This window comes from Epinephelus fuscoguttatus, linkage group LG6, assembly GCF_011397635.1.
Source record: "Epinephelus fuscoguttatus linkage group LG6, E.fuscoguttatus.final_Chr_v1".
Lineage (NCBI taxonomy): Eukaryota > Metazoa > Chordata > Actinopteri > Perciformes > Serranidae > Epinephelus > Epinephelus fuscoguttatus.
In genome coordinates this window covers 15443487-15470513 of record NC_064757.1, presented here as the reverse complement: position 1 = coordinate 15470513, position 27027 = coordinate 15443487, and the positions used below count along the sequence as shown (strand labels likewise).

At 43.0% G+C, this 27027-nt stretch overlaps 1 protein-coding gene across 10 annotated transcripts in view; it reads left to right on the top strand.

Moving 5' to 3' along the window:
• The window catches only part of pbx3b (pre-B-cell leukemia homeobox 3b), a 58590-nt gene extending 33752 nt beyond the window's left edge, over positions 1-24838 (top strand). For 2 of the 10 annotated variants that reach the window (XM_049580015.1, XM_049580016.1), the window contains exons 3-10: positions 13156-13397; positions 14384-14574; positions 15586-15721; positions 16509-16538; positions 20455-20620; positions 21226-21303; positions 22691-22780; positions 24430-24838. In XM_049580015.1, coding sequence (XP_049435972.1) covers positions 13156-13397; positions 14384-14574; positions 15586-15721; positions 16509-16538; positions 20455-20620; positions 21226-21303; positions 22691-22737 — 890 coding nt within the window. In that variant the 3' untranslated portion in view covers positions 22738-22780; positions 24430-24838. The other 8 variants (XM_049580012.1, XM_049580013.1, XM_049580019.1 and 5 more) reach the window with 6 other exon arrangements.
• The last annotated feature ends 2189 nt before the right edge of the window (positions 24839-27027 follow it).

Here is a 27027-nt window from a genome sequence, read left to right as displayed (position 1 = left end):
GGCAGGAGGGAGCAGGGAGAGAGGGAGAGAGAGAGGGAGAGGGGAGGAGATAGGAGAGAAAAGGGTTTGTGACAAGATGCAGAGGCAGAAATGAGAATTTCTCTTTAAAATGCATTCTTTAGAAAATAACATTCAAGATCATTTACATGAAAGGGGCTGCAGCGGTGAACTCGACAAAGCAGCAACAAAGTCTGCGGAGCGTTTTGACACTAAAGACTTTGGCAAACAGAGTACAGTATAATGGAGAGTTCTTTGTCTCCTCTGTATTCACTGTACGCTGAATATCTACCCTGAAGAGGAGTGGAGGAGACAGTGAAATGAGGAGAGAGACTGGGTTAGAGCTGAGAGGGAGGCTTGAGTCCCTTATTGCTGAATTCAACCAAAGAAGTTGGGTGTGCAAGGCCAAATAAACAGTGCTCTGCCGAAGAAGAGCTGGACTGAGAGAACACACACTCCGTCTAATGAGCTCCTCTAAATTAAGAATCCCAAAATAAGATGTTTTTCAGCCAACAGACTCCAAATGCAGCAAGAAAAGAAAAACAAGTTTGTTAAAATAATGTGCTGCATTTGAAGATTTCATATTGTGCCGGCTGACAATTTTCAGAAACGTGCGCGACGAACAATATTAGCAAATCTGTGAGGCTGTGATTCCCTTAAACCCACAGTAGCAGAGGGAGATGCCTGCTTATTGGCAGAGGGAATAACTTTTAAACCGTGTCCCAGTTTCCAACAGACTCCAGCACAACATTTTATTTCACTGTGTCCAACCCTATTTCACATCCTAGTTAAGTACACTTACAAATCTGCTGTGCCATGGTTTCTAACCTCTCATACGCATGTGGATCCACACTAGCACACACACTCGCACACACAGAGTCACATCACCAGGCCTGTCACTGCCTTTTATCCATCGTCAACCTTCAGCTGTATGGTTTATCCGTAGTGACACTATAGCAAAGTGCTTGACTGCTTTTTGCCAACAGACTGCAACACTTTAACTGTACTTAGTCATGCATCATTATGGCAGACTCAAAGCGGTGTGTCTGGGAACGCCTGCAGATGGTGGAGGCTGAACCATTTGGAAAGGAAGCCTCTGTGACAATGATGCTTATTGCATGAGTAAGTGTGTGTGGACACAGGAGTGTATCTGTGCTGAACAGGAGGGAAAAAAAACAGTGTTAATAAAAAAGGGTCAGTGCTGCTAATTCAACAGGCTTGAGAAAACATCCTCTGTTTGTGATATATGAAATCTACATGCGAGTCTTTGTTAGAGGGGTCCTTTTATGTGTGTATTGATCCGTCATTGTTTACTCCAATCGATGCTGACTTTGTGAAATGCACCCTCCTCTCTGTTCTTCATAGAGATTTAACCCTCTTCGCGTCGCATTTTTACCGCTTTGTTCTCCTCTTCAAGCCTTCCTTCAGCTGAAAATGTGATAGCATTACTGTCACTTGTCACTTTCTCTTTATTTCAACAGATGACAAAGCTTTTTACGCTCGGTATTCTGCTCCACGCGTGGATCTCTCCTGCTATTGAAAGATAAATGTTAACTTCATTCAATAGAAACCTCATTCAAGGTTCATTCAAAGCTTGACTTCTTTATTCTTTAAGGAAATGAAGAAACCATTAACGAAATATTCACTCACGGAGAAAAGAGAATCTTATCTTTATTCCGCATGACCATGCAGAGCCATATTCCTTTTGACATCATTATGTAAAACCAATTTCTCTTTCATATCATTTCCGCTGTGCTGCATTACCACATCTATACACTCGCTGTTCTTTATTACAAAGTAGGTGGCCTGGAGGAAAATGTATGCATTCATTCCCTATGGCATAAAATATGCATATAGGTGCCTCATTTCATCTCCAATCTGTGTTATTCCTTTAAAAATTCACTGCTGCCTGCAGTCCCTCTTTAATATTTAATTTGACAACTTTTTAATCTGTCTTTATGCGATGATGAAGTAATAGTCAGCTGTCACAAAAATGATTGAATTATACAATAGGATCGAAGTGACTCATAGGTTGTAGGCTTCATTATTTGTTTTGATTCAGCCCTAACGTGAGCTTGAGGGAAAGAATATCCTTCCACACACTAATTTATCTTCCATTTTTATTCATCTTTTCTCCCAGGCCCCCCACACCAGGCAGAGCTATGTATAACATTCATACATCATTCATAGTTTGTTTACTAGCTTTTAGTTTGAAGCAGATCAAAATACTAGAGCCTGCTGTTGGTGGAGTATTTAAAAGACGGAGCATTTAATTGTGCATCCATGCTACTGCTGCTTTTCCAAAGCCCTTCACTTATTAGTGGGAACCACAGAGCAATGATAATTACTCCCAATCCTTTCTTAGCTCTTCTGATCTTTAATGATCACAGATTATCCATCACGCTAGCTAAATAATTAGTGGGAATGTCTCATGAACAAGCCACCAACAGATGCTCCAACACCCACAAGGTGAAACGCGGAGCGACCTTTCTCCTCAGCGAGGTGACCACGAAAGATTTGTGTTGGAAAACAAAACAAATAGATAATGGAGCAACTTAAATGAATGTTGCAGCAGATGAATGATCAGCTCCTGCTAACTCCTGTAGCACCACCTCTACCGGCCTCTCTGGCAATCTGGCCATGTTGGGCCCCCACTGTGGAACAGCATGGCACTGGGAGTTGTGGTAGCCAGTCCCCCCACAGCCCCAGGCTGCCTCTACCTTTGGTATGCTACTCAAGGTTAAAGGCATCCCAGTTGGGTGTTTAACAGTGTTGTGCTTGGATCCGAATGGCTTTTTTTTTTTGACACTATCTGCACTGTAGAGAGTGAACCTCGAGAACTATACATAACTGTTCATCTTTGGAGCATCTTTTCACATCTACAATGTAGATGCTAGTTCACTATTCCAGCTGTAATATTTCTATAGCAGACCCTTAAATCCCTACACCACTGTAATACTCTTATAAAGTAGCAGGGGTAAGTGATTTGAACCGTTTTACCGTGAGAATCTGCTGTTTGCTGTACACGTGCAGTTTTTGCTGACATTCATTTTGAAACCACTCGGAGCACTTGCGACTCAGAGTAACAATGCTGAGGGAAAAGTGCCTGCTGAGCTCTACAGTGAATATACCTCTGACCCAGACCGAGGAAAGGGAGATTTATGAAATCCACATGTTTAATACATTTCATTTTGTCCAAGGGATTTGTATTGCTTACCACAGTATTTTAGGGTTGAAACACTCTGTATAGTCACAGCTTGTATTGTCTGAGGAGAATAAACCCTGTCTGGTTCTGGCTGCTGAAGATTTGTTTTATAGCACCTCCTTTTGCCTTACACACATCAGCCATGCGCCGTCTGAGGTATTGCATTTTATTGTGCTGAGGTGTTAGGTATACACACCCTTAATCTTTAATGCATAATCCCCTGAAAATCCGCTACATAAATGAAAAAGATAACCCTCATATCAGTGCAGTGACAGAAAATAAGATAGCTAGGTAATTTAATAAAGGATTGACGCTGGCCCCAGTGTGATATGGTGTGTGACCTCTGTGTATTCATTGTGTAGCACGGAGCAGGTGAGCCACTGCTTGTATAAGAGTAGTTCTTCCCATTCTGAAAAACCCATCCTGGGAGTTTGTGGTGACAAACAGAATGCACCATATGGATTAAAGCGCAGGGAGGGTAGTCACTGAAATATTTGCTTTCCCAAAGTGTTGACACAGTATGAAAAAAAAGGAGAACCACGGCTGCGCTTTCCCGCTGTAATCAGGTAACAGTTATCGCAGCGAAGTGTTTGCCTACCTAATGGCGTTTCCATTTTCTGTGAGTCTGTGTCATCGGCTTCCCATTTGGAAGCACAGGCAGGAAAGGATCTGCCTGCTCGTACAGTAAGTGCCGGGCCTACCGAGGCTTAGTGTTTGTTCTGTCTGTGAGAATCAACAAACAGACAAACTGATGACTCGAGTGAGAAAAGAGAAGTCCTTTAAAAAAAACATTATAATGTGGTCAGCCCCTGCTGCAGGAAGCATCGGGTTCATTTAGCAGCTGACCACATCAAGTCATAAATACTCCTCCCGGCAAGCGCTTGTTTTACATCAAAAATGCACTTGAGTGTAATGTTGACAGATATAGCTTGTGACGAGTGATAGTCAGAATGTATGAGCGCCCATTATGCCGCTGTCAACCTCTGGTGCCAGACTGAAAATAAGCAGTTCACCTCTGTTTTCATTCAGGAGAGTGCAGCAGACAGCACCGGCTTCTCCGCTGTATTTATTGACTTGTTTTACTAGCCTGAAACAGGGTGCTTTTATACGGGCCTCAGTCTTAAGACTCTCCAGACATTTACATTATTCCTGACTGAGTTACACACACGTATAAAGGAGCACGTCCGCAGGCTAGGTTAGATATATGCTCTCCTTGCACCTCTCTTTCTCTCTTACATTCATACACACATGCACCATTTTATTACCCCACCATTTTAGATATTGTTAGACTGTACTTTTCCTCTATTACTGCTACATATGTGTAACATTGAATCATTTTTGTTTCTATTTAGGCTAATTAAATGGCTTCCTCTGTTTTTAAAGTGTATAAAAACTGGCAAACATGTTTGAATACTACATAAAAAAAGACATTTTTTTCTGTTTATGCTGAGGCTGATCCAGTTGTATAACAGCATAGATTTCAGGAGGCACTAAAAATCATCTTTCGCTGACTAATCTGCACAACTGCAGCGGAAGATAATGAATGCCAGCACCAGAGTCACAGCCAACACTGTGATCCCCCCCACCCAGCCTAAACCTCCAGCAGTATTTAGATGATATTTCATTTTAGAATAAACCTCTTTTCTCTCCCACTGTGAAGATATTGAACTCTTTCACACAGATGTCATCTTAACCAAAGCTTATTAAAAAGATGGACATCAAAGTTGTGGGTGCCCATTTATCTTATAGCACTCTAATTGGCCACCACAGGCAAGAGAACAACTAACTCCAAAATAGGAGGCGTCGAGCGGTTGGGCTAAAGAAGAGGATGTCTAAAGACCTCTCAGTGGATTCATTGCCAATAAATCCTCTAGAATGAAAGCAGGGGCTTTTCTTGGGGGGTACGGAATTTCGCAAATACATTATGAAATGTGATACGCTGAATTAACTGAACACTTATGGCCACAGGGTTTGGTTTCTTTGTTCTGGTGTGTTTTTGTGGCTATGTTGTCCTGCTCCTGACCTGCAACTTCAATGTTTGCTTGACATGAGGAAATACGCTCTGAAAAGGTCACGCGGCGCAGTAGCCATGACTGAGCTGAGATTTCATTTTGCTAACTCCACATAGTACACTGCATTGTTTTGAATAACCCCGTCCACCACAATGAATGAAATTCTTTAGCCAGAGTCACTGCTACTCAATCACACACCACACACACAGGCCTGAGGTGAATAATGTATTATGTTTTCCACTCAAGTGGGCAATAAAAACACAAAAACAAAGTCATTAATTGCCCACATACAGTAACCAAATGCCATCAAGAGCCTGTGCTCTCATTAACCTGGCACCTAATTATCTGCCTCCAGTCTGAGTCCTGACAAGCCCCACCGTCTGAACCCTCAGCTCGGTTGTGTTGTGTTGTGTTGTGTCAGCACTCGCCAACCGCAGCCAAGGCACCATTAGGTACAGAGAAGACAAAAGCTTCTTGCAGCAAAGGTTCCCTCTGCACGCACTGCCACAATGTTCCTCCTGTTAATGCCTTCCCTTCCAATTAAATCTGCAACTGTTAATTATTGTAATTATGAGAGCGAGCTCCCAGCTCTACCCCCACCCCCCCACCCCCCCTCACTTCCAACCCCTCCCTTGCCGGTGTGCGGAGACGCTACGGGAGCTGTTGTGTTGCTTCAGTGGCGCCTCGTCTCTGCTCCAGTGAAGCCCTAGCAGGGAATTGGATGCGGGCGGGGACTTGGTACACATGACAGGGGTGACGTGAGGGAGATTGCACGGTTCATCTTGGATAACTGGGCGAGCAAGTCACAGCCGATGGCCACGCCTCCAGTCTAACTCATTAAATGGTGTGTAAAGTACATGCTGGGAATAATTAGCACCAAATAACCTTTTTTTTTGCTACATTGTTCGTGGGGTATCGCAACAAAAAAAGAAAAAAGGTGGCATATCATCTGTAGGTGTGCAATAAAAGGATTCAGCTGGTCAAATGAAAGGAGAGAGATGATATTCTCCCAGCGATCATTCATTTGCTTTGAAAATCCCACAATTATTCCACTCCTTTCTTATGGTAATATGAGACTCTATTCTTGCCATGTTTCTTTGAGAGACTTGCGATGGATCCGAAGTGATGTCTTGAGTATAAGGAGAGCTGAAAAAGAGTGGATGGCAGGCCGGCTGCCTGTTAAGTCTCTGCGTGTCTCAACATCCTCTTTGGCCTGCTTCTGTCACAAGCTGTTGTTTGGCCCCGGACCTGATCCGCACAGCCACTCCTTGCACTGCACTCTGCAGACCTAACCTGCAACATCAGGCTCAGGATGTTTGCAGAAAGAGCGCTCTTGTTCGGATGCGTGAAACCTAAGACACTGGATGAGGATGTGTTTTTGTGAGCTTTAGCAGTCCCAGAGATGCTCGGAGAATCAGCATGTCAAGAGCAGCCTTATCCGATATAACCTCAGTTGCCTCGTAGCAGAGTCCTTACACGCTAGCACAGCCTAGCAAAGGATTCTGGCTTTACAATTTGGAGCTGAATTCTCCTCTATAAAAGACACTGAAGGAAAGAGCAGCTCCTTCTGCTTCAGGCAATGCAGCCTTTTCGTGGATACACTGCAAAATCTAAATGATGGACTGTCAACTCTCTTGCAGAAATGCCACTGCAAAGAATAATCTCTCTGGCAGTGGATCATGGTTGGCTGTATGCTACCAATGCCATTTCTTTGTTTATGCGAGCATGTAGCCTTCACACGCACACATGCAGACATGAGCGTATGCACATGCACAGATACACACACACACACACACACACACACACAAAGAAACACACAAATAACAGAACACATACGCAAAATGCTTCAAGCCTAAATCCTTTCTTTGGGAGCATACAGTGAAATATATGGGATTAATAACGTGAATAGCATTATTTTTTCACCTCTAGCCTTTAAAATAATGCATGCTTGGCTTGGTGTCTGGATGAAGTTTTTGCCTGCGTATTTGCCTGGTTATCGGTGTGTACAAGACCTGCTGTGTGACCTGGTTTCATGCAATCTCCATCTTCTAATTAGGAGGCTGCAGAAAGGCTGGAACGAGAGGAGGAGTGATTAGTTGCCTTTGGGTATTTCATAAGTGGCTTTCAGTGCCACATTTGCATTATTTGCTTGGGGTCTGAATAACAAATCAGCCTACCTTTGCAGCAAATTGAGGCTAGCAGCTAAAGACCATCAGTACATGAAATATAAAATGAAACTGAAGAAAAGAAATAAGCAAAACATGCTAACACAATATAAGAGGATAAAATGAAATATTGAAACACGAGACACAATAACTGTCTGAGACAGTCTAAGTCTACCTACAGCACAGATATTAAAATATTCTTTGACTGTTTTACTGAGTATATTTTCCTGTATGTTCATCTTAGATTTGGGATGTCTGCCTGAATAACACACAAGCGTCTCAGCGATTTGCGGCTCATTCTGTGACTAGCAGACCATGTGAACCATGTGAGCCCTATGTTGGAGCCCCATGCTGTATGTGTCCTGTAGGGTCAGTCAGTGTGCTGATCTGTAGCGGAGGTCCTGTCCACTCATTTGGCCAGTCTCCCCAACCGCTGCGTGCGGCCGCCACCGCCAGGCCTGGTCAGCCATCACTACACCACTTGGCCGTTTGCCCACATTGAGTCTTAGAGGGCAGTAAAACAAAGCGGGACACTCACACGTCCACATATAAACACACACATCGCACACACATGCAGGCATGATCACAGCGAGTGACAGTGGCTCTTGTTTACCCAGCCCTCCCACCCTCCCTCACTCTCCTTTCATCCTCTCCCTCTAGTCTGTCATGTTGTGTGTCACTTCCCACAAATGTCAGTGCCACCATGGGACAGTGATTAATTTTGGTGTGCTTGGCAAAATGTCTTCAAGATGTTTGTTTGGGTTGTCTTTTCCCACCCCCTTCGCCCACCCCCGCTTCCCCGCATGTCTTGGAGTCGTGGGTCGAGAGTGGCAAGCCCCCTCCCCCTCCCCCTTCCCCTCACGCCCCTCGCCCCCGCTGTCACAGCCTCCTCTTATGGAGGGGGAATGGGGTTGGGGGGTGGGCTCATCATCATCGAGGGACAAAGGCTACCTGAACTGACAGAGATCTTCTTTTCTGACCAGAGCCACTCCCCACCACCACCTCCGTGTGCTGTCTGTTTAGTGTGTGCTGGTGGTGTATGATGAGAGAAGTCTTGACCTAGCACTGAGGGGCTGTAACACTTCACTGTCAGCGCGGCTGATTAGCTTATCACTCACCGCACTGGGAGGAAATACATCATCATTCTAGACAGGGATTCCCCAGTTTAGGGCCCATTCCCTGCCTTCTTTTGCTCCGCATTTAATCACCAGACACTCTGTCCCCTCCAGTATTTCAGCCTCACCTCTAAAGCCAGTCCTTAGTGGATTTCAATGAGAACTTTCCTCCTTTCAGGTATGTTTTTAGTCAAATCAGAACAGCTACATTATATGTGTAAAAGCTCCTTTTGGGTTAGGCAGACACATGCACTGACACTGATATTTTCAGAGGAAAAGCAGACTGAGCCATCTTTCCAAGTGATTCTTTTCAACTCGCTCAACAAAGAAAGTGAAACACAAAGTGGCAAATGTGCTTTGGCTTCCCCACAGTGCGGTATCAGGTATGGTAATTACTCTGCCATTAACATTGGGAATAGTTAATGTGTATTAATGTGTTAATGGCATGTTAATTACTGTACATGCTAGAGAGAGCCCGCAGGCATTCTCTCAGATTCTTTGTGCCATGTGGATGTAGGCCAAGCTTAAAAAAGCCTTTAAGAACGTCGATGAAAGAGGATCCTTATGTTTCATTTGTCAGAACAAAAGATTTTCAATGGTAATTTGATCCAGCTCCCCGCTTCTGGAGCTGAAAGTCACTGATCCAGGCGCCACGACAAAGGAGATGATATGAAGTCAAAGGAGACGTGGAACGCGGCTGTAGTGACACTGGCCTCTTTGTGAAATGGATACTCTAAGCCCTCTGTAGTCTCTAGTGTGTTGCTTTGGCAGCGGGTTTTAATAACACGGTGGATTAGAAGCCTTGGATCCTGAGTGCCAAACTAGAGTTAAAGCTCACCTTGGACGAGCCTCAGTAACAGGCTAGATGCCACGGTCCTCCCCCTCCTCCTCCTCCTCCTCCGAGCCGCCTCTCTGCTCACACCGTCTACTCCACGGCTTTAAGAGAGATGACCTTTGCAAATATTGACAGAAAATAAATTCTGTTTCGATTAGTTAGCTTTGGGAGACCTTTGCGGATCAATGCAATTAGATGAACAGAGTGTCGATACGTGGCCGGAGCCGTTTCACTGGAGGCACTGGGTAGGTGAGGAGCTGCATGAGGTCAGGGTTACTTGTAATGAACAGGATGTTTTGGAAACAGTGGAGAAACAGAGTGTATCGTCAAACACAGTTAAACAGGCAAGGCTTTACAGCAAGCAGCAACATTTTGGTATCTCAAAGTGTTGCAAAAAAATACAGAAAGAGAGAAATCTCTGGCTTTATCTGCACAAAAGCGCTGCTCTTCTAGTGTATTGTCTGGCATCTGACAGTGCATTCAGTGCAGCAGAATGAGGTGGAGAAGCCCAGAGCCACCCCTTCCCTCTTCAGCAGGCCACATTAACCCAGCAGGGCTCTGCCTTTATGGCTCTCCTGCTCACACTTCAGTGATGAGAGTAAACAAGCAGCGGGCCAAAGGTCAGCTAAGCCCACAGAATAAAAGAGGGCACAGGGGGAAAAAGAGGTGGGAGGAAAGGAGAGCGGCCCGAGGCAGTGCTCAGATCACTGTCAGGGCTTCAAGCAGGGAATGATGTACGAGACAACAGCCCAGAACCGGAAATGATTATAAACAGAGAACAGGGGAGAGTATATGAGAGAAAAGGGCTGCATTGTCTTTATCTGTCAAATTTGTTACTTCCTCGGATCTGATACGGACGGTGAAACCTGTAAAAAATGAAAAGAAGAACCACCTCTGACTGATAGGGATGGATTAATCACAGTGTCTCCTTTTGTCTCAGCCACAGAGGAGAAATGAGGAACAATCATATAGGCAAGTGCTTTCTCCCCAGCTACTCCACCTGTATTGTCGAATGACAAACGAGGCAGATTAAGGACATGTTACATTATTATAACAATTTCAGATTTTTTTTTTCTTTTTTCTCTTTTACATCATTAAATTCGTTCTGGTAATTAAGTGAGCCAGCATCATCAGAGTCCTGTGAAATAACCAGACCATATATAGATTTTTCATTCTTAAGTTCCAATTGCTCGCAGGCTTTACCAAGGTGACACGACTCCCGCACTTTCCCTTTGCACTGAGATTAATCCCACTTTGACTGTGGAGGTGGATTAGAGCTAAACTCGGGTGCCCAAACTTGTTTTAATACCCATATCGTCAGACAAAAACAGGATAAAGATTTGAGCAGGCAAGCAGCATTGCAGTGCTAGAATGTGACTGTGGCTTTGCAAGTTACTATACAGATTTGTCAACCGCACAGCAAATTAAAGATATTATCTCGCTGGAGCCTATTTTGTGGAAGTCGTGTGATGATGCCGAGCTTAGACAGTGAATCCGCAATCTGTAGCTCTTCCAACAAAGGTGCACAGCAAGATACATGTTTTAAAAAAATATATATATTTATTTATTTATTTTATTGTTTTTTTACTCTAGGCTATGTTTTCTTATTTTTCTAATTTTTGTGCTTGAGACAGACGCATCATCCCTCCCAACGTGTGCGTTATGAATGGCCAGGCGTAGCCGCTGTGGCACAAATACACCCTGGTGGACTCCTGCAGGGGCCGTCTGCTTCTCAGGGCAGCGCAGTAATCATTTTTATCCCGCTGATTTCCCAAATAGAAATGGACACGTATGATAAAAATGTCACGGCCACTCCGCATGTCAGTGGACTAACAGGATTACATGTCACTTTCTAATGTCTCGCTCTGTTTTCCTTTGAATGGCCACATTATTGCACACAGGAACTTTGTGGTAATATATGGTAAGAGACTAGTAGCTCTTTATGGCCTGTGATTATTTAGTTTGAATGAAACCGGTGATTTATGCCCATTTAGCTGAAAAGCCCTGTAAATTCCCTCAGCTGCATTTCCCCTGGATATAGAGTGAGTGGAGTGAAAGTGACAACTGGGTTTGGTGTGGAAATGTACACTGCGTCCCAGAGTTATATTTAATATACCTGACATGAAAAACATGCCTACCTACTTACCACCACCCGCAGCACAAAGGCAAGTGCAGCCTGCTGAGCTTGAGTTGAATCAGAGAGTGGGAGTAAATACTGAATTAGGAAAATATGAGCTGTAGTGGCAGACAAACCACCAGCTATTAGAGCATGTTGAGATATGTAGCCAGGCGTCTGGTCAGTCAACATTTGAATCATGTGCCATTTTGTTTTGGTGCTGCACAAACTGGAATAGAAACAGTCGAGCCTGTCCAGAACGAGAGCTTTGGGTGGAGTTGCGCAGATGCAGTGCGATGTGGATGAGGGTTAGTGGAGCAGCGGCATATTGTCCACATGGATGGCTTGGCTCTGCGAAGCCTGATGGAGCCTTGTCCAGCATCTCAATGTCTCCAACACAAATAGCCACATTCATCCACTCCTCTCACACCATTACACCTAAAAGACTCAAAGCCAGCCGATCCATAAATAGAGGCAAATTTGTTTTTCAGTGGCGCTGCAGTCGAACAAAAACAGAGATGAAAACATCAGAGGAGTGGCTACAAAATGATGTGTTTCCTAATTTTTATTTTATTTTATTCAGGAATGTGTTTGTAGGAAGACAGACAGAAGAAAAGGAGCGCTTTCCCCCTAGTATTTCCTCCTGTGGATGGTGTGCAGGGTCAGTCGGTCAAAGCATGGTAAAAGGGCTCCTCTGATTGCATGCCTACTGGCTGACACAATAGAGCCACTAATCTTCTTATTTAGCATCCAGTGGCTGGCCATATCTTAATGAAGCTGTAATGAGCTGTTGAAAATCCCTGAATTGCGGGAGGGATTATTGAATTGAAACAACTCTGGTAATCATAACGTTCGAGTAGCCACTCAGTATTTACTGCCCATTGAGCCACATTTTTATCCACTTATTAGAGTGGATTGCTCCAGCTTGTTTTTGTTGTAATTCTGACCCGCAGTGTTTTTTTGTTTGTTTATTCTCTGTAAAGCCTGGCATTGTGGCTGCATTGCCAATGCATCAAGGTGTGCATGTACGCTATCTGCTGGGTGATTACGACTTGCTGACAGACCGGCGAGACAGAAAACCGGAGGAAATAAACAGCAGGGTCTGAGAGCGAATTCATGAATGAGCAGTTTACATAAAATTGACTCCGTGCTCATTTTGCTGTATGTAGATTTTGACTTCACCAGCACATTTTTATTACTTCTTAGAATATTGCAAAATCTGGATAGTAAAATAATACAAGATTCAAACCTCATAAGCAAATAGAAATGAGGTTACTTTTTTGGAGTTCCCAGCATTCACTGTGTCAAAGACAGAGACACTCACTGGAGGTATAGTTTTCTGTTTAGCATCCTTTCGCAGAGTAGAAGTGCCACTTCACCATTGAGCATTTGTCAGTTTATGGATGTTGCTGTCATGTCAGCCTTCCCGTACACACAGTGTGCAGCGCAGTGTGTAAATAAAAGAGAACAGGCATAGACATGGGCGACAGGAACACGGCACATACACAGGAGGCACCCAGTTCATACCTGCAGGGGAAACATCACACTATAGCAGACTACGCAGACATAATGCTTTTAATTGCTCTTAACAATCCAGCCTGCCCTTATTTGATGTGTTTAATTTTTCATCATTGGTAGTATTTTATCCAGTTTTAATGTCACTGGATGACATTAACTTACCCGCTGTCCATGTTTTGTGTGTTGCTGCAGGTCTCAGCATCCGTGGTGCCCAAGAGGAGGACCCCCCAGACCCCCAGCTCATGCGCCTAGACAACATGCTGCTGGCAGAGGGCGTGGCGGGACCAGAGAAAGGCGGCGGATCCGCTGCCGCCGCAGCTGCAGCCGCGGCCTCCGGCGGGGCGGCCGACAATTCCATTGAACATTCCGACTACAGAGCCAAACTCACCCAGATCAGACAGATCTACCACACGGAGCTGGAGAAATACGAACAGGTGAGGGGGAGTCTTTGCAAGAACAGCATCAGGATTCAGGTTTTGGCTCTCCATGCACCACTTCCAAGAAAAAGAGAGTTATATCAATTTTGTTCTGCTTTCACAGTCACAAGGTTTAAATAACCATGTGACTAACAGCTATTCTAAATTTCAATCTGCGTTCAAATGGACCTATTGAGTTGTACTTTATACTTCACATCCCTTCAGAACACCCAGAACAGCTTATTCCCTGCATTAGCAAGAAAATTGCAGAGAATATGCATGATAGGGGAGAATGTCTTATCAGCTTGGGGAGAAAAAAACTGCAGCATTATTCACTGTGTTGTAGCTGATTATAGAGATCCAGAGGAGAACCTTAGTCATCTGTGTTAAATGAAAGTATGATCAGCTCCTTCACCTAGCACTTTGAGCTCGCCATTAAACACAGGCATTATGGGCGAAAATAGAAGGTGTAACAGTGATGCCTCAGCAAGCCGGTGAGGTAAATTAGACTAATTTACTCGGTGCTCTCTGAGAGAGGAGGTGGGTACGCGGGGGCACACAACACTTTGCCCGGAGTAAATGCATCTTTCTTAAGGGTGTTTCCAGGTTTTAATTATCTAAATGTAAATACTTAACGAATTTTACTCAGAGTAATGAGCTAAAGTGTGCACTACGTAAATGAGTTATTCTAATTAATCATGTATGAACTACTGGTTTAACGAAAAGCTGTTTAAATTCGCCTTGCATTAGGGCCAAGCCAAATTGCAAATCTGCATTTATATTCAGAGATGACTTCACCTATTATGTCATCACTGTGATATATAAACAGGGCACTCTGTGGAAGCTTTTAACAAAAAGAGCTTTCATGTAATAAACCTCCGCTATGAAAAATGTGCACAACTTTAGAATATCAGTCAAAGAGCTTTTGTAAGTTCACTGCTGTGACTTGGGACATTTGTAGAACTCACTTTGGCTGCACTTTGTGTCTCTATGTCACTTTGCAGGCATGTAACGAATTCACTACCCATGTGATGAACCTGCTGAGGGAACAGTCTCGCACGCGGCCCATCTCTCCCAAAGAGATTGAGCGCATGGTGGGAATCATTCACCGTAAATTCAGCTCCATCCAGATGCAACTGAAACAGAGCACCTGTGAAGCTGTCATGATCCTGCGCTCCAGATTCCTTGATGCCAGGTCAGTGGATCGTGTAGCATATATATGTGTATGTGTGTGTGTTGGTATCTGGAAACTTTTATTGCTTATGTATGACCCATATAAGCAAATCCAGTGGGCGAGGTCATTTTTAGACTGTGTGCAGGTCAGAAAGTTTGTTTCTTTCTCCCACTTTTCTGGCACAGCACACAGTATGAGCACCGCAGAGATGCATGATTTTAATTATGTCCATGTTCCATGCATTATCCATTTCCAAGACTATCATGGCCCCGCACCTGAGAACAGTTAAGACCAAATGAAATGGGGGCCGAGTCATGTGTAATGGATGGAGGGGAGGTCATCAGCAGGTGTTGTGGATTACTCTAATCACTAACAGTGTGGTGCACTGTGGGCATTCGGTGGAGAGCGGTACAAGTTTCGGGCCAAACAAGCCGAGTGGAAGCACATTGGCTTGCCCACTGCCTGTGTGAAGCGCAGTAAACAAGGCAAAAATAAGCAAATGCTCAACAACATGATAAGTAGTGCCCTTGGGAGGGACGGGGACCCAGATCTAGTTAGAGTTCGCTTGTTTCTACTGGAGATCCCTGGGGCTGTGGCACTTCAGGAACAATGCTCAACTGTGCATGCCGTGATTTCTATAATGTACCGAGATGCACTCCGACTGGGCTTTGCGCTCCATCACAAAGCCCACCCATCCGCTGCACTAAACTCTGCACATTACACGCTTGGACTGGAGATTGGAGACCAACAGACCAAATTAAACATTGTATGTGTTTTGTGACTGTGTGTGCGTTTATTTGTGTGCTTGTCAGTTTATTGGTCGGAGTCTGTTCTTCTGTGTGTTGACGAGACTCTTGGAGCAGGACACGATATCCTGCTCCTGAGGGCCCTTAGAGCCCCATTCCTCATTATTTTCACCATTTATGTGTGAGATTGATTGTGCAATTTGTGCGATCCAAATGGATGAGTTAATGCTGGTCCCCGCTAATAGGCTCGCTCGGCCTTTTTTCTCTCGTTGTGCTCCCCACTCAGGCGGAAAAGGAGAAACTTCAGCAAGCAGGCGACGGAAATTTTGAACGAATACTTCTACTCGCACCTCAGCAACCCGTATCCAAGCGAAGAGGCTAAAGAGGAGCTGGCCAAGAAGTGCAGCATCACAGTTTCCCAGGTGGGTAGTGCTCATCTAACAGTAGCTGGTGGGTAATCAGGGTGGGAAAGCCTAGAGGGATAGTTACCGTAGGTCACACCACCAAGACACAATGTCCTTAGCTAACCTTGACATTGTGGCTGCCTAATGATGCTTCAGTCAAGGCTGGTCCCAGTCAGTCAGAGCAGGGCCACAGGGAGGGGAGGCCTATATCATCTCGGCCTCAATCAAAGCACTATGCTGTCCTTCCTTAGCCGCCCCCCTCTGCCCCACAACGCTGGGTCCCCTGCCATTTTCCCCTCTCATTCCCATCCACCATGTGTGCTCTCTCTGTTGCCTGGTCAGTCGCTCAGGTCATAAGCTGGGAAGAAAAATGGCATCATCCATTACTTTAAGAAAAGCAGTTAAGTCTGGTGCTTCAAAACACTAGATGATACCGGCTATTTATTTGTATGCTTGCTGCTCAAGTGACCTTGCAGGATTCTCTGCTAATTCACAGTTATATTTTCCCACTTTATATATAGCATAGCCTGCTTGCTGGGTAAACCTGAAGGCAATATCTCTCACACCTAACCCCCACATCCAGAGTATTATTATCCTGTGCTCTCTTTTTCTTGCTATGATTGTGACTACTATCTAGATTTTTTTTGATACTCTATTGTTCTATGGTTGTCCTCATGAGACACTATATCACAGAAACGTGAATCTATACAATAATCTGCCGTGTTTTTTTCTGTGTGGGGAGGGGGTATTGAGTGTAGTCATGAAGAGTCAGATACTGTAAAAGCCCATTCTTTTTTGCCTTCAGGGGGTGGGAAGCACCATCACAGTATCACAGGTATGTCATGACTTCTCCTGATCCACTGTTTTCATTTTTTGTACCTCCTCTGTTCATGTATGTAATAGCCTCACAAGTTTTTCCACTGCACAGAACCTCCCTCCCTCACACTACTGGATCAATGCTAATGTTATGAATTACAGTGTTTCAAGTTTGAATTGACATTTAAAAAAAGAGTGGAAAATCAGCATTTACATCCCACCTGTAAGTCACACAAGAACACAGATTTAATTGATCCATATTTTTTAAGCTTACACCCATGTTCTCACCATATTATGTGTGTACAAATGTGTCACATGAAATTTTACTTTTTTGGCTACTGTTCACCACATTATTTATTTTTTTGTTTGTTGTAGAGCGTCGACTAATTGTGTGGTCTTTTCAATCTTCAAACTGCGCTCTGAGATGATTTACCCCCCACTCACTTGTAGTGCTTAAAGAAACGGCCACCGACCCTCACACTCACAAATGGAGCTCCACTCTGTGTTCTGAGTGCCTGGCAAAAAAAAAAAAAAAAAAAAAAAAACACAGGCCACCAATCCAGTTCCCATGAGAACAAATCAGTCTATGCAGAAATTAGAGGGCTTTTAAAAATTCACTTGAACTCATCTCAGGCCCCATTAGTGGCGTACTCCTCGACCGACTGAGGCCACGGCAGACATTCTTATTGACTTATTCTTAGTGCTTTGGCTCATTTTAAGTGAGTAACAAAGTCGGAGGCTCGACGTGATGCCGTAAGTGGGTTATCCCTCACCGTGGCCCCGGCCTTTCAGAGTCAGACGCTGCTCGCTGCGGCCACTCTGAGGGCCTCGGCTAAGTAATTTTTCAAACACCCACAAAATACTTTTTTTTTTTTTTTGCGGGGCTTTGCTGATTGCACGAGCGGTTCATTAAGTAAAAACCATCCGTCGTGAATGGTATGCCAATAGCAATCCGCAACTTTGCCCGATACATCATCGCTGACGAAACACCCTGCATCATTTCAACAGGGATCATTGAAAATGCAAGTGATGCACAGTCGACTTCCCTGAGAGCAAAGCCTCTCTACCTCAGGAGATCCCTGCAGCTCAAATCCAGTGTTTTATCTAAATGCTGCAGTGATAAACTTTCCTAGCACTGCCTAACTTGTAATGCTGAATCCTGAAAGTACGATGAGCTATTGACATTATGATATATTATGCAGGATGCGGTGTTATTCCCTCTGTCACTCTGCATGCGCTGTGCTGGGCTCCTGAATGAAGGCATGGGATTGGATGGCTGTCGTTTGTGTCAGGGTTTACAGAGGCCATATTTGATATAATGTCCTCAACATTTAAGGCACATTCCTGCGCAGAGACTCATTCACATTGCTGACATTTTTCTTCTGAGCGACACTTTTCAATATTTCAGATCATGGTGAATTTAGAGAAGCTAAGACTTGAGCTCTCATTCATTATTAATGCTGCCTGTATAATTGATGGTATCACAGCTAGTGAGCCCACCTTTGTATTTGTATTTAAGGCTCAGGGCATTGTAAGCTCAGATATATTAAGATCATAGACAGACCATGCATTGCCTTACATTGACTAGTGAGGAGTATTGACCTGAAATAGGGTGAAATAGTTTGAATTATTAACTACAGCTCCGTGGCCTCTCTAGTGGGCAGTGATGGAGGCAACAGCATTGGGCTCTTGCAAGGAGTCTGCATGGTCATTATACAATCGCTGCCTTTGAGGCTGCTGATGTCAGGTAATTCAATCTCAGAACCTGGCTCTCACCACACATAGGAGTCAATTGAATGCATGGCCTGCCACAAGATAAAAGGGAATTAGTTCTGTAGATTGGGTTGTGCTCCACACCTTACAGTGCCGCGCATTTTGTTCAATATTTAGCTGAACCTGAGAATCACTAAAGCCAGAGTTCAGTGGGCAGGAGAGAGAAGTGCGTTGTAGAGCGGAGAAGGGGTGGTGTAACATCCGGAGGGTTCAATGCCAACACTGCTGAGTCTGTCCAGGCTTGTAACACCATATAGTGGCAGAATACAGTCATAACACACTTCATCAGAAAGGACAAGAGCAGAGTAAAGTATTGAAAGTTTATTCTTCAATCGTTCCTAACTTCTGAAATCATCACATTTCAATATATAATGGTAGAATAAGCATACATCACTGCCGTACCTGGTAAAAAAAAGTAATCTAGTGTCTATCTACCACTGTCAACTTTCAGGCTTAATGAGACAAATATGTTTTCGTGTGCAAACACCCCAGCTGACATAAACGCAGTTGTGTGTAATACACTGTTTGCACAAACATTTTTGTTAAATTAAACAGACTGATGAGCTTTAGAAAACATTTTCTATGATTTCGGGGGGTTTGTGGGCACTTTGTGAGCTGTCGAAAACAGAGGGAATATTGCATCGTCTTTGGCTCCACAATCCACCATAAGCAGGTTAAGTAAAAAGGATGATGGCCAGGGCTTTCATTGCTTCCAATTAAACCTTGCTTGTTAGTTTAACCTCTAGGTAAACCCATCAAACAATTGATGTCAAGGAAACCCTGCCAACAGTGGGCCTCGCCTGAATGGTCATTAATTTTAATTGCCTAGATATTAAAGATTTAGAGCACAGAGACGTGCAGGATAGAAATGATCTGATGTCCTGCAAATCCAGTCAGTTTTTACGCCACAGCATTGGCGGGCTGCTGGGGATATTAAAATTTAAGCACATGGGTGGAAATTAAATAAAGCGTCATTAGGGGCAGCTGCTCTTTGGCTGGTCCAGCCGTGGGCTGCAGGGCCTGAGAGGGGGGCAGCGGCACAGCGACAAGACACTCTAATTTATAGAACCATTAAAAACAAGCATCATCTCATTATTATTCCACTGTTATTGCAGAGCCAGCACTCACACATAAGGTTCACCCCAACTTTTCAGTGTCTGACTGATGTTGGGTGTCATCATTTCAATTCAACAAAATGAGCGTTTGCAACTGCACTAAATCTGAATATACACACTTGCAGACATTAATTTGAACTTCCTTGTACCTTCAGAGTTTCATTCTACTTTGGTAAAATATTTTTTTTTCTTTAAAAACATCAATTAACACCGACTGCCCCGACAAACTGTGTTTACTGCCTCACATGTCTGCAGGTCTTTACCCTCTAACTCTTGTTTTTGATAATTACAAACAAAAGTTGCTCCCCGAATCATTGAGCATGCTTGTACACACACACACACACACACACACACACACACACACACACACACACACACACACACACACACATTGCCGTATTAATGTTTTCTTGTTTTCAAAATGAAAGCGTTTATGTACATTTAATTAAGATCAACAGTTTATAAATATTTAACACAGATATTTACAATGTTTTCTGTTTTTCTGTTTATGTTAATTTTGACATACTGCCTCACATGTAATAAACTATTTGTGGCTGCATTTGCTACTGTCTTATAAAATTAAATCGCCTAAATGAACTAATTGTAATTGTATTTACATAAAGTGTCAATCACCTAGACTCACTGATCTGGAATTAGTGAGGATTCTTTAGAGGGTAAAATATAAACATTCATATATATATTCACACGGGGACATGATAGGATTTGTATGATATCAGCCCTGATATGAGAAATATATATAATACATTGACTTAAGTGTCTGTGCAATAGGAGCCCCTTGTGTTTTAGTTTTGTCAGGAGACAGATCCGAGAGCATGTCATGCTCCCATCCATGAGAAGACACAAGTGGCTCCTGATTATGGCTTAATTAGCTTGTGTACCCGGCGGACATTACTGCAGGGGCTGGGAATTGGGTACTTGATGGACCCAAACATGACATCTTGAAACAATCACACTGCTCAGTGCACGGTGCTGTGGCTGCTTGACGTCTGACTCCTCTGCTCCTCCTCCTTCTGCTCTACCACACAGGTATCCAACTGGTTTGGCAACAAAAGGATCCGGTACAAGAAAAATATCGGCAAGTTTCAGGAAGAAGCCAACCTGTATGCTGCCAAGACTGCTGTAAATGCGGCACACGCTGCAGCCGCTGCAGTGCAGAACAGCCAGGCCAACTCCCCTACCACACCTAACTCCGGTAGGCACTCCTACATATAGACAAAAAAATAAATAAAAAAAAGATCTGCCCTCTACCTCAGCCCTTAACCCGCTGCCTACCTGCCTTCCTCTCTCATGCACGATTCACACAGCCAAGAGTGACAGGCTCTGCTCCCAGCTTGGGGATCACAGTGTCTCCTGTCTATAAGACGGTTGATGCCAAGCAAACTCATGCATAAAGAGAGCGTTCCTGACTTGTGAACCGAGAACACATGTATTTTTGGCAAAATGAAAAAATAAATAAATAAAAACGAGAATTCAGAAGGATGCCAGTGGGATTTGTTTTCCCTTGACTTTCTGTCAACTTCCTGTCATTTGTAATGTAATGGTATGTAGCCCCACTGAATGGTAGTGCTTTTTTTTTTTTTTGCTAAATAAAATGACGCATAATTTGCTGGGAGCATTTTACCTACAGTGATAGTATTATGTCAGAATGGCATTATATGCAGCTCATATTGAATAAGAGTCAAAACAGGAAGCCTGTTTAGTCCGGTTTAATGAGTGATGTAATGCTGAGTTTGGACTAGGTTGACCTGCGTCGGGGTGTGGTAAGCTTATGAAGTGGTCCCTTTTTCTTGCACCCAGGATTCCAGATGAAAGATGAAGAGTTTCAGCTGGATTCTGCAGAGAGCAAAAACACTCTTTTAACCAACATGTTTACTGGTACTGGTCTTTTCATAAGCTTCTTATTGTCCTTGTCATTTACCATGTGATACCTCCCTGCCAACGTTAGATTGGAAGTAGGTGATGTGGAACAATTGGGAGCTTAAGCGACCAACCACATATAGAACTGGCCCCCTACCTCCCCCTTGTGTCGTGTGATTTTCATTTCATTGTGTCTACTGCATTTGTTAGAAAAAAAAGATCCTCCTCAGTCCCTCTGCATATCGTCCCCTTCTGTTTATTTCTTTGCTTTCCCTACTTTCTTTCATCCCTGTAGTTGCCTGCTTTATGGGAGTCTTTCCTCAGTGTATTTGTCTGCTTGAGTTGGGTCTGTGTATGCAGACGTGTGCGTGGTGAGTGTGTGTGTGTATTTGTGTGTGTCTGTGCTCTCCCTTTATAGCCTTCTCATGTATTCAGCTACTTACATCCTCCCTTTCCAGGTTCTTCAGGTTCTTTTAACCTCCCAAACTCTGGGGACATGTTCTTGAGCATGCAGAGTCTGAATGGGGATTCTTACCAAGGGGCACAAGTCGGAGCCAATGTACAGTCACAGGTAGGATCAACAATCAGGGACAGTTCCTGACTACCAGCGCAGAGAGCTGTCCTTGTCTTGCCTGTGTACTGAGCCATCCACAGTGCAGTCTGAAGCACGTTAAAATAGAAAATAAGACAAAAAAAAAAACACGCTGCCCATGCGAAGGGGGCAGTTCAAATTACAACAGCGAGGCCTCCCATAACCTCCGATTGACTAAAGTGTTTACTGACTATTTCGCTTTGGATGGAATATTTTGGCAGCCAAAATATAATCCCACCCCACTGCTATCATGCCGCAAAGCAATTTCCTGGTTACTATTCCAAACATCTAAACATTTTTGTGAATGCATTTGGCTTTGACTTGAACTCTTGGGTTGGTATTGGGTTTTTGGTACTGTGTTTTCCCCTTTTTTTCTGTATTCTCTATATTGCTATCTTCCTGTCTCATCTTGTTATCGTTTGTTGTTGATGTCTTCCATTTTGTAAGTTTAACGCAGCTGCACAACACAATCGCAACCATGCAGAAAAAAAATCTGCGCTTACTCATGATTTAAGTAAAATAAATGCTCATTTTAAACATACATATTTGTAATATTATTGTAACTTATGCTTTTGTTTATTATTTCATAGCCATAATAGAGGATGTCATAGATCTGAGCATGCTAGTAACGTCAGTATGCCTTTGTTTCATTAGAAAATCTATTAGCTGTGTTACAAATGTGCTGTCTCAGGAGTCCCTTTGTGATTTCACACTAGTCAGTATCTGTTGCTTCACTGAGCATGTTTACAGTTAGTGCTGACCTGCTTTGAGACACTGAGTTGACCAGCTTGTCCACCTTGTCTGTTCCCTCAGGTGGATACCCTGCGCCATGTTATCAGTCAGACGGCAGGATACAATGATGCTCTCGGGGGGAACACGATGTATAGTCCACATGGGTTAAATGTAAGTAGAGTTACTGAGCAAAGGTGAAATTAGTTACTGTTTTTTTTATCAAAATGAGCTGTTATATTTTAATTACATTCCATGAAGGTGCAGTGCATTAAATTGCATTACACTCATGGCAGATGCAGATAGACATAACCTTCCCAAAGCAGACATAGCATCTTGTCACTTTGTCACCTGATATGATTAAAAGTTGTCTTTAATAAAACACATTACACAGCGGGGAAATAAAAATAAACACCTTTAATACTTTGTTAGAGTCAAACCCAATTTTTTTTCCCCCCACCGCACGGTATCTGTTGCATTTAGCTGTTTTGAAATGCTTCACAGAATTTTCCATAGCCTTATCTTCATGATAAAATATGAACATGTGATTGCCCGCAGCCCTTTTCCCGACATGAATTCCATCTTCCTTGATGAGGTTTGATATGGCTCCTTTTTTGTAAAGCAGCGCGCAATCTGAAGCTATCAGAGTAAAGATTAATTTCGTTGATGAGAGAGGATGAAGAGAGAGAAAGTGAGAGTGAGAGAGAAATAGTGTCAGACAGCTCTCTCTTTCTCGCTCTCTCGCCGCACTGGATCACAACCTCAGTATTTGCTCTCTTCATATTGTTATGCCTGTTGGGTAAAAGGCGCACATATTCACAGTTTAATATTATTTAAGGCTTAAGCATCAAAAATAAGGTATTAGATCTGCAGCAGTGTTACTTGAAATTAAAATATATATATATATATATATATATATATATATATATATATATTTATTTGTGTGAAAAAGAATTAGCACGTTTTGTGTAAACAAATGGTGGGGGCTGTTGCCAGCATCCAATGCTTTTGGTGTCATTTTGGCTTTGCTGAAGCCTTATTGCTATAAGCTCTTTAGACATGTCAGCTCCTACCAGGATCAAGCGTTTTTCACTTTCTCACAAGGTTTCTCACTTCCATGTGCAGTGTAGACCTGTGCCTACTGGCTCACCAGAGCTCAGCATCATCCCTACTAAAACAGCAACTGACGGCGCTGAGCAACCATGACAGGAGAGAATCAGAAACAAAATAATGGTAATAAAATATCTGGAATGAGCCAAACTGTGGCTCTCATTTTGAAGCGACAAACCTGAAAGTTCCGCATAGATATATTAGCATAGACTAACCTTTAGCTTTGTTGGTGGTGACGTAGAAGGATCCAGTAAAGGCTAGGTCATGCCTGGAGCAAAGCAAAGTCAGGCTGGCTAAGACTGGCTCTCTTGGAGAGGCCCCTGCCCTGTCACTTTCACTCAGCTCCCCCCACCTCACCCGGCCCGAGCCCTCCCTCTTCTTGACTGACAGGAGAATATGTAGCGACAAGCTGTCGGCCGCTGCCGAAATCTGCTTAGACACTGATTTCAGGGAGCGCTCCCATTGGTCGGGACACGAGACAAATTTGTTTCCAAGAGCCTCTTTGCTGATGCTACTGTAATGCGGAGACTAATCACACAGCATCGTTGTATGTAAAACATTTTGATATCAGTTGACACATGAGTGCAACCAGAATCTATAAGTCTCATTTCCATTTTTGGAGTGTTGTGTTACATTTTGGGGATAAAAATGTACTGAGCTCATGTTGCAGAGTGTGTGATTGTAATCTCAACCTTTTCCCATTTGTGTCCCAGGCTAATGGGGGATGGCAAGATGCAACGACTCCGTCTTCTGTAATATCTCCGACAGAAGGACCCGGAAGTGTGCACTCCGATACCTCGAATTGATCCGCTATTAATGCATCTTCGCCTCGAGCTGGGCATGGACTCTTTTCACTGGCAACTGCAGAGGATAATACAAAAAGAAAAAACTTTTCACGACAGATTGGTTTTTCCTGTACCTTCAAATTTCCCAAGAACCACGCCACACACATCCTCCATCATTAACACCCAGTGTTTCCTGATCGTTCAGTGTTTTCTTTCTGTCTTCATAAATCAGATGTATACTCTTATTTGTTTGTCGTAGGGGTAAGCACACGCACACACACACACACACACACACACACACACACACACACACACACACACACACACACACGTACAATACTCAGTAAACTTTCAGGATAATTAGCTCCTCTGAACTTAAAGTACCGGATGACACTCGCGCATTTAATGTGACATTTTAAACGGCCATTTGTTTGATTCTTGATTTAATTACCACTTCCCATTTTGATAATTGGATTCTCTTTCAGTTCTTACAATACATAGATTAAAGCAGCTGTTTCTTTGACTGTAATGTGCCCGCAATCTTGTCCAGCAACTCGACAATGCTACCGCTGACAGCTCAATGGCAGCTTTGTAGTTACTTTCAAGATTTATTTTTGCCTTACAGCCGTATACATTAGTAGAAGGAAATGGCTATTCAAACTCTGGAACATAAAGAAGTGTAATTGATTGCTTGACTATAACATGACACCATTCCATATTTTATAATTTGATGTTTAGTATGTACATATGTAAACATTTTTTTTTGTACTGCTTATCAACAAACAGTAGATCATTCCTTCGCAGCACACACAGGAGCAGGCCCCCGTTACACAGGGAAAAGTTGTACATAATATAGCTTAAGAGTAATTATACATCCCACCAATCAATACACAGCTTTATTACCTCATTCAAATTCATGAAAACCAGTCATTCCCAACATTTCTGTAGCTTAGAGTGCTCACTTACTACCTCTAAACAATATCACCGCCATAGTTTCTTTTGCCCTTATTTAATGTTTTTATGTAGTTAATTTGATTACATCTTGTAACACTGTAAACTCTTCATCCTCTATGTAATCTAATGTATATTTTAATCTTTTAATAAAATGCTGTTGCTGTACGGCAAATTAAAATGACAAAAATAAAAAAATGAAAATGATAACAATATTAATACCATGAAAAAGAGACGGGATGGGGAGGGGGGGGGTGTTGGAGGGGGGCGAAGGAGAAGTTGTTGGTCTGTGGCTTTTACGAGACGGCGCGATGAACATTGTTGATAAATTAACACCAAACAGTGAAACTGTTGTAAATACTGAAGAAGAAGAAAAAAAAACATTTTGAATGTTGCTCATCTTGTTACTAAATCATGCGGGAAAAAAAGAGAAAAAAAAATCATTATAAAAAATGTAATGCATAGAGGTTTCAGTATTCAGAACTGTACATTTCCAGCTCTGTTCAACAGGGTTCAAAACTTCTTTTCTCTTTTTTCTATTGTATGTGATTCTGAAACTGAAAAAGTCATGACAAATGATTTGTGGCAGTGATTCTAATGTATTAAAGATGTTTAGTGTTACTTTCTAACCAGACTACACCCTGGACTGAAAAGTCTTCCTTGTGGTAGTTGTGTAATTTCAAACATGAATAAACCTTTTGCTTTCATGACAGCAAGTTGTGCTCTCTTTTGTTGGTCAGGAGAAGAGGCTTGGCGCTTCTTTTTATATCGCAGACTACAAATTTATTTAAGCCTGTACATCTGCTGTTTCTTATAACATATATTGTCCTCATCCAGTGCCAGACCTAGCACATTTGGCACTCTGGGCAAACTCCCCCTGGCGGCCCCCGTCCCCCTCAAAAAATATTACTATCTTTTATATTAATTATCATTTTTACTAACGAGAACAAGAGCTTATGAGAAATAATACAAGTACACAACTTAGCTAACAAGCAAGAAACATAAATAATAAGAGAATACAATTGGGGGGTGGCGGGGTGGGGGTGGGGGCAAGGGGGTCTCGGCCAATTTTTGCATCATCCTAGGATGATAGGATGATTTGTTCCTGCTCATAAAAGATAAAACTACATGTATGCTTTAAGCAACTTTATAGTGTTTGCTTACATTTGCTTTATCCACCCGTTTATCAAATATAAATCCACTCTGTTGCACTTAATTTATTCATCATTTGCATGCAGTGATCCCTGCACATATCAGCCCTGCACAAGGCCTTTGCTCCTGTTTCATATGGTGAATAGAAGGTGAAGACTTAACCTGGTTTGCAGCTACTGTGGAGCTGACATGGTTAGCGCAATTAACTGAAATGTCAGGCACTTCTAATTCAGGCTATTTTGTCTGTCTGTTGTGGAAAGGCTGCCTTAATGGATCATTGGTTACCAATTCCACATGGAGATTGACATCCATTTATTCTCATTTTCTCAGCAGAGTTCTTCATTCCCGTCTTTCTCCCGTGCTTGTGTCCGGTGTTAATGTCTCTCAGTCATGGACGCTGGATTTTTGACTATATAAATACCA